Source organism: Gossypium hirsutum, chromosome A12, assembly GCF_007990345.1.
Source record: "Gossypium hirsutum isolate 1008001.06 chromosome A12, Gossypium_hirsutum_v2.1, whole genome shotgun sequence".
In the NCBI taxonomy this organism is placed as follows: domain Eukaryota; kingdom Viridiplantae; phylum Streptophyta; class Magnoliopsida; order Malvales; family Malvaceae; genus Gossypium; species Gossypium hirsutum.
Genome location: NC_053435.1, coordinates 40,940,701 through 40,949,193, shown reverse-complemented (window position 1 = coordinate 40,949,193; position 8,493 = coordinate 40,940,701). Strand labels below are relative to the sequence as shown.

Here is an 8,493-nt window from a genome sequence, read left to right as displayed (position 1 = left end):
CAAGAATTAAGAACACATAATTAAGAACAAGCCAAATATTTATCATACAATTCAGAAAATAATAACAAGATTCGTCTTAGGTTTCATTCCCATTAGGTATTTAGGGGATTTAGTTCATAACTAAAAAGGAAAACATCTTAGAAGAATAATGAATACAAAACATAAAGAAAACCCAAAACTTCTGAAGGGAAATTGAGGGGAGATCTTTAGTCTTGATGATGAATCCGGCTTCTAAGATGGATCAATTGGCTTTCTTCGAGTAATTCCTTCCTTTCTCCCTGTGCCCCCTTATTCCTCTTCCTTTAAGGCGTATTTATAGGCTTTAGAATGCCTAAAAGCCCTCAAAATTAGCCTTTTTTGAATTGGACTCAACTTGGGCTCGGCGGGGACACGCCTGTGTTACACGCCCATGTGCGATTACTTCAAGCCGTGCTCGAGCCTGTTAGAATGGCACGGGCGTGTGTTCTACCTGTGTGAGTCGTGCTCCGATTCTACCAAATTGACACGTCCGTGTGGTCTACCCGTGTGAGGAAGTCCAGGCCGTGTTGATTTCGTACTTTGGCCCATTTTCTCCATTTTTGGCCCGTTTCTTGTTCCTTTCGCTCTCCTATGCTCACCTAAGTATAAAACATGAAATTAAGGCATTAAGAGCATCAGAATTCACTTATTCTAAGGAAAAATCATCCATAAAATGTGTTAACCATGGGGTAAAAATATGTATAAATTACGGTTTATCAATAAGATGCCAATGCCATATCCTAGATATGGTCTTACATGGGATCACATATATCGATGTCGATAGCCCAGCTATGGTCTTACACGATATCTCGTATCGATGCCATGTCCTAGACATGGTCTTACAGGAGATCAAATATCGATGTCATATCCAAGATATGGTTTTACACGAAATCACACATAACCCTAATGTCATGACATTCGTATCCTATCTATTCCTAAGGTTCAATCGGGAATTTTACCACATTGAATCCTCGTCGACCGTATTCATAACAATAATTAAACAATTCATGCAATATCAAAATATTAACTGCATAATATAAAGTTTCATTATTTAAACACGAACTTACCTCGGTACAAAATATGGACAACTAATTCGATTTAGTCTAAAATCTTGCTCTTTTCCTGGTCTAAGTTCGAACTCCATTTTTCTTATTCTCTAATAGAAAATTTAGCTAATTTAATTATTATATTGTTCAAATCAGTCCAACATGCACACCGCCATTGCCACACTCTAACATCTCGTATAATTTTGAGAAAACCGTTTGGTTATGTCCATCTTAAGAAAATGATTAAGGTTGAAAACGTTTGCTTAGCGGAAGTCTTACTTGTATTCGTGTTATTTTGAAATCACTTAATGTTTTTGAAAACGCGTCCTAGAGCTAATCCATCTCGTTAGTTATCATAGTTCAGTTTTATCATAATTGAATTAAATAATAAAGAAACAAACCAAACCATAAAAATAATTAAACGGCCTTATTACATTTAAAAACCCAAAACCATAAACGAAAATATGGGAAAATCTAGTTCACCAGAAGAAAACGAATTTGCAGAAAACGTGTGGCCACTCCGAATCCCGCCCAGCTCCAAGTCCACCAACTAGGGCTCACCTGCAAGGATGGAAGAAAAAGGGGTGAGTTTGGGAAAACTCAGTGTATACAGAAACCCATCCAAAGCCCAAATCAGCTCGAGCCCATTGGGCCTAAGCCCTATTCAAATCACAGTACACAGTGGACCGAAGCCCTTTTCAGAATACAGTAGCAAGGCCTTAGCCCCTTTTTACATAACAGTGTGGCCCATAGGCCCAGTTCAGTAACATAGGTAACAATAGTAGTAATGCATGCAAACCCATCTGGGGAGACTACTCAACCCACCAACCGCTACACTGCCCCCGTACCAGCCCTACACTCCATGTGGGGAATATCTCAACCCACCCAGCCCTACACTCCACAGTTGCAACAATGCTGCTCAAATATCAGTAAGTTGAGGCAAAGCCTCCAGTATGTGGATGAACCACTTTCAATACTTCCTCCATCAATACCCCAATCCCATGCAACAGATATTAATAAAAGCATATCATGTAAAATACAGTATTAATCAATCATGCAGTTTAGCCAATTTAAACCCTAGGGGTATATCGGTAATTTTACTCCTTAGGGGTAATTCTCATAACTTAGCAACTACACAAGCTACTTCAGCAATTTTCAACAGTTTTATGCAGTTTGGTTCCACCATCTAACTAATAGGCTAATTGCCCATCTCTTACCCATATTGGTCCGTAGCCCATTGGGCCTAGTTTTGGCCCATCGAGGCCCTCTTTTTCCGAAGTACGTTGAGACGTCACACAAACTTACTTACCACCTTGCGGTGCTAGATCTAACATTTACTCTACGTCTTGAGAGCATTCGCATACTCACAAGCCCATGAAATGCTAGAAATTTTGGCATTTCGGCTTTTACCGAATTGAACTAAGAAAGGGTGTTCGGTACACACCTGATTCGCGACGACTGCTATTGAGATCTCTTCCGATGTCCTACAATTGATTAGCATAGTTCTTATTTACAAGCCATAATCACTAAACCCCAAAACTTACTCATCCATGCTCAAACCATGTCCCTAAAAGCCTTTGAAACCTTACCTTTTTGCCAAAATCGATAGCTAGCTCCGAATCCGATTGCTCCAACAACCCACGCCTTCAATCCAACACTTAAGAAGACACTAATCATTGACAGAAAACGTCAGTTAAAAACCCTTAGAGCCACATGCCCAAATCGACAGCCTCCCTAGATTTTAGGGACTTCGGCTTTTCCTAACTTTGTAAAATAGGACCAGATCTGAGATGATGAACACTTACCCCTTACTCCTTTTTGATCTCCACGCAATCTGGTGCAGATTTATCTTTCAAACGACGGTAAAACTCGACTCCTAGAGTTTTAAAGTTTCAGCTATAAGCCCCCAAATCTATGGTTTTTCGGCTTTTGGGTGATGAAGGAGATGACAATGTGGGGCTATAACCTTGATGTAGAATTGTCGACAGGTATCTAGGGTTTAGAAAAGATGATTGTCGTTTATTAGGAACAAAAATATCGAAGGATTTGGCTTGGAAGAAATCGGCACAACTAATGTATTTTTCGAGGTTTCGACTTTTGTGGTTTCGGCACAAGTGTTGATGAACAGCAGGTTTGATGAACGGTTTTGAAGAAGAAAAATGAAGAAAGAAGAATAGAGAGAATGGTGGTTTCGGCTAGAGAGGAAAAAGAGAGAAAAGAACAACCCTAAGGTGTTTAAGCAGAAGAAAACGGCACCACTCAATACCCTAAGTGCCGAAATACTAACCTAATACCCCTTTGCCGAAATCCCCTTTCTAATTCCCCTAATTCGGCCAACTCTTAGCCTCTCTCCAAATCCCTTAAATCTCTCCCCTTATCACTCCTTAATCCAAGCGTTTGGACAGATTCAAACTCTCCTTTAGCAGACTCCACCTGGACTCCAACACTTCCCCTCCTGCACTTAAAAATAAATGCATCTATTTGTCAATACAGGGAATCGATCCCATGCCTTCCCTAATGCTCCACACGCCACCTTTTTAGGAGCCTAGTGGCGTCACCCTTGCCACTTTACTAAGGCTCTTTTTGTGATGCAATTTACCCATAACTCTATACAAGGGCCATCTAGCCAGAACCCCTAACTCCTAAGTCCAAAAATTCAAAAATTCAACAATCGGGTTTTGGCCAACACATGGGCCTTCTATAAGCCCATTTACCTACGCAAAATATTAATTTCACATCCAAATACAAAATTTTAAAATCTTTACAAAATATTGAAAACCACGAATAAATCCGAAAATTAAGATGTTACAGTCTACTTTGATACTTAAACTTGACAATTTGGTCTATTTGATCATTGGACTAATTTAAAAAAAAAATAATTAAGTGATGGATGTGTCACAAACTCAAATTACCACGTTATTGAATTTTGATAAAATCTAAATTTAAGGACCAAAATAAATTTAATTATCAAATTTAAATGGTAAAATTGATAAATATATATATAAATACCAAAATAAAACCAGGGTTAAAAAATGACAATATTCCGATTATTCTTGAGACCTCTCTAAAAAAACTCTTTGCCTATGCCGTATTACGACATATCTGGATCATCTAATCTTAATACGACTCGCACCCGAAACGAAAGTCAAATGCTATTCTCAACTTAATCGCGTAAAGACACCTTACCAATAATGATGGTCTGTTTAAATCTCGTGATACTTCAAGCACGTGTACATGAAGAATATATTTGTCAAAACAAATCTCCTGAGGGGTATTTTAGAAAAGATAAAGTAGGCAAACCTGAGTACAAAATAGAACTAGAGGCTTGCTCGAAAAACTATACTCTCTGATTATCTCTCTTCTTCGAGCCGCTAGGTCGTACTGTTTTAGCTTCAAGTCTCTCTTTTTTGAAAGGTTTGGCATTCAGATACTCAATTATTTAAACTCATTTTCATTTCTGTCATGATCGATTAATTCATTGTTCTGTGTTTTCTGATTTTGCTTCGTTTGCTTTAATTTCTTGTTAAGGTCTTATTTCCATATTAGTTATAATTTCTAAGGTCTGTTGGTTGATTTTTTTTCCGATGAAATTGTTTTTGTTTTGTTTCATTTTTGCTGTATTTCGATTCTGATATGTTGTGAATAGATGATAATAGATTTAATCTTTTTATGCGAATTGTTTCAAGGTCGTTTTTATTTTTATTTTGCTATAGATATATTTTTAGTATGGATCATGGATATTATATAAGTATGAATTATGTATATTATATAAAATAAAATGGCTGGGTTTGTATTTCAAATAAGTTTTTTAGGATTTTATTTTATATAGAAGTAAAATAATTGCATGTATAGTAGTTTGATTTCTAAAACTATTAATGGATGGGACGATTAAAAAGAAAGGAAAAATCAAAAAGCTTGCTCGATTATTGTATTTGCTACTTGTTTTTAACTCTGAAAGCATGAAGTATTTGACTTAAGATGCAATAACAAACAAGTATGGAACTATGATGTTAGAACTCATGTTAATGTTTATCTTCTCTTCAATTTAAAACCCATGATGTTAAGGGGTAGGTGATAAAACTCTGAACTGGGTTCACATGTTCTTTGCCTTTTTGGTTGCTCTTCCTGCTGATTGTTTGTACAGGATTTGGTTTTAACCTTCTTTTTTATATGTTCTTACAGTTCCTAGTTAATACTGCATAATGGGTAAGGAGAAGGTTCACATCAACATTGTTGTCATTGGCCATGTTGACTCTGGAAAGTCAACCACAACAGGTCACTTGATCTACAAGCTTGGAGGTATTGACAAGCGTGTGATCGAGAGGTTCGAGAAGGAAGCTGCTGAGATGAACAAAAGGTCATTCAAGTATGCCTGGGTGCTCGACAAATTGAAGGCTGAGCGTGAGCGTGGTATCACCATTGATATTGCCTTGTGGAAGTTTGAGACGACCAAGTACTACTGCACTGTCATTGATGCTCCTGGACATCGCGACTTTATTAAGAATATGATTACGGGTACTTCTCAAGCTGACTGTGCTGTCCTTATCATTGACTCCACAACTGGAGGTTTTGAAGCTGGTATTTCCAAGGATGGGCAGACCCGTGAGCATGCTCTCCTTGCCTTCACCCTTGGTGTCAAACAAATGATTTGCTGCTGCAACAAGGTTGAATTTTGCTTCTTTTTCCCAAATATGATGTTTTATAATTTGATTTTCAGCTTAGTAATTATTTAATTGGTTTTGTTGCAAATTATTCTGTTAATTCTCTATAGATGGATGCCACAACCCCCAAGTACTCAAAGGCAAGGTATGATGAAATTGTTAAGGAAGTTTCTTCTTACCTGAAGAAGGTTGGCTACAACCCTGAGAAGATTCCATTCGTCCCCATCTCTGGTTTTGAGGGTGACAACATGATTGAGAGGTCCACCAACCTCGATTGGTACAAGGGTCCAACCCTCCTTGAGGCTCTTGACCAGATCAATGAGCCCAAGAGACCCTCTGACAAGCCCCTCCGTCTCCCACTTCAGGATGTCTACAAGATTGGTGGTATTGGAACTGTCCCAGTGGGTCGTGTTGAAACTGGAATCCTCAAGCCTGGAATGGTTGTTACATTCGGACCTTCTGGATTGACCACTGAAGTTAAGTCTGTTGAGATGCATCATGAAGCTCTTCAAGAGGCTCTTCCTGGTGACAATGTTGGGTTCAATGTGAAGAATGTTGCTGTCAAGGATCTCAAGCGTGGATATGTTGCCTCCAACTCCAAGGATGATCCTGCCAAGGAGGCAGCCAACTTCACCTCCCAAGTTATCATCATGAACCACCCAGGACAGATTGGAAATGGCTATGCACCGGTCCTCGATTGCCACACCTCCCATATTGCTGTCAAGTTTGCAGAGCTCTTGACCAAGATTGACAGGCGATCTGGTAAGGAGCTTGAGAAGGAGCCTAAGTTCTTGAAGAATGGTGATGCTGGTATGATTAAGATGGTTCCGACCAAGCCCATGGTTGTGGAAACTTTCTCCGAGTACCCTCCACTTGGACGTTTTGCCGTTAGGGACATGAGACAGACTGTTGCTGTTGGTGTGATCAAGAGTGTGGAGAAGAAGGACCCAACTGGAGCCAAGGTGACGAAGTCTGCTGCCAAGAAGGGCAAGTGAACCTCGGGATTTTGTTGATTCGACAAAAGTTTATCATGGTTACTCCAATGAAATTGGTTCATGTTAGTAGGTCCATCACTGGACGTTTAGTTACATGTTTTAATGCTTCACCGTCATCTCTTGGATATTGTTCCCAGAACTGGGTTCTTGATAGGCGGTGGTGAGGTTTATATTTGGAGTCAATAGTGTGTCATCATTAATATTATTATGCGTTATCGAGCTATAAGCTCCTTGATAGTTTTTGTTCCCGTTTTTCCACCAAAGTGGTCCTGGAGCTTTAGGTCTGTTCCTGGGCTCCTTTCCTTCACTCAATGTTCTATCTACACGTTTTATATTATCCAACTCTAAAACTTGTTTCTGTTTTATTTTTGCCGATGTCTATGATCTCATCTAGCTCTACTATCGATTTTTATCGCTGTTTTAGCACTTAATTGTATGACCTTTCCGAATCACATCTATATTATTAGAATTCATGAATGTAATGACGGCCTAATGATCCTAGGATATCCTAGGAGGCAGTGATAACATACTAGGTTGCTTTTCAGTTTTTAAGGTGTAATCTTATAATCTCATCTTATATTAGGTAATAGTGAATGGTGTTAATTCTCTTCTAATGAAATGTGTGGGTTTTTTTTTTTTAAAATTAGTTATTCAATTTAATTTTAGAGAAAAACAAAAATTAGTAATAAAATAGAAAAAGTACGGTGGTCATCTAATAATGGTCGATTTTTTAAATCATTTGATTATAAAAATTTTACAATGGTCAATTAATTGGGTTTGTTTATTTTATTGATTTAATTATGATTATAAAAAATTAACCATCTACGAATTATCTACATGATTAAAAATTCTCATAAAATTTTAAAATACATAACATACATTTAGGCTAAATAGGCAAGTCAATTTTTTTAATTGGCCAAATAGGTTGATTTTTTCAAGATTTTGAAAAATAGGCCGGTTTTGGAAAAAGATTGTGAAAGCGTGTCTAGCTAATGGTCATTTCCCCAACAATATAAATCGAAACGCGCAAATGGTAAAAATTTTAAACAACCCAATGGTAACTTTAATTTCCTATAAATACCAGACCATTTTTCATTTCTTTCACTCAAATCCAACTTTCTCAATTCTCTCTAAACTCTCAATTCTCTCAAATTTTTCAAGATTTGTTTGAAATTTCCAATACACTTGTATAAAAATATTACAGTTTTATTTTATTATTTCGTAGATTATTCATTTCAATTAAATTTTCACGAATGACAAGCTCTCTTATCCATTGCTTAATTGGTAACCGTAAGGAAAAATTTTAAATTTTGTTATTTTCAATTAAGTTAATTTTAAATTTTTTAAATTTTTTATTTTGTTGATATAAATAGGCAGATGATCGTGTTTGGAGGAGTTCATACACAATTTATCAAAGAGCCCACCAAGTGAAATTCATGGCTATTTGCAATATGCGAGATTCTTACATGCATCTCGTATTCTCGAGGGTTGTAAATTGTATCCTACAATTACCAGCGCGTTGTTCGAAAGATGGAGACCCGGACACAAAAATTTCATATCATGCGGTGAGTGTACAATCACACTTGAGGGTGTAGCTTTACAACTCAGTTTACCTGTGGATGGGTCAGTCATTACAGGGTCAGTGGTCATTCCTGGTAAAGAGGACCTTTGTGAGGCATTTTTAGGGAAGGTGCCAAACAAGTTTCAAGGTGGCCAGATAGAGATAAGATGGTTGCAAGATAATTTCAAATACCTTCCTCATAAAGTGACTAA

At 37.5% G+C, this 8,493-nt stretch overlaps 1 protein-coding gene across 2 annotated transcripts; it reads left to right on the top strand.

Annotated features, from left to right (window-relative positions):
* The first annotated feature begins 4,167 nt into the window (after nt 1–4,167).
* On the top strand, nt 4,168–7,089 carry LOC107924550 (elongation factor 1-alpha-like). Of its 2 annotated transcripts, XM_016855058.2 has the most exons (3): nt 4,168–4,478; nt 5,247–5,728; nt 5,836–7,085. In XM_016855058.2, the coding sequence occupies exons 2-3, from the start codon at nt 5,267–5,269 to the stop codon at nt 6,718–6,720; spliced, it is 1,347 nt and encodes a 448-aa protein (XP_016710547.1). In that variant the 5' UTR covers nt 4,168–4,478; nt 5,247–5,266; the 3' UTR covers nt 6,721–7,085.
* The last annotated feature ends 1,404 nt before the right edge of the window (nt 7,090–8,493 follow it).

What these genes read in the sequence shown, in the direction of transcription:
- LOC107924550 (XM_016855058.2), top strand. Translation starts at nt 5,267, where the DNA reads ATGGGTAAGGAGAAGGTTCACATCAACATTGTTGTCATTGGCCATGTT. An exon ending in TGATTTGCTGCTGCAACAAG is followed by an intron (nt 5,729 to 5,835) that starts GTTGAATTTTGC and finishes AATTCTCTATAG; the next exon opens with ATGGATGCCACAACCCCCAA.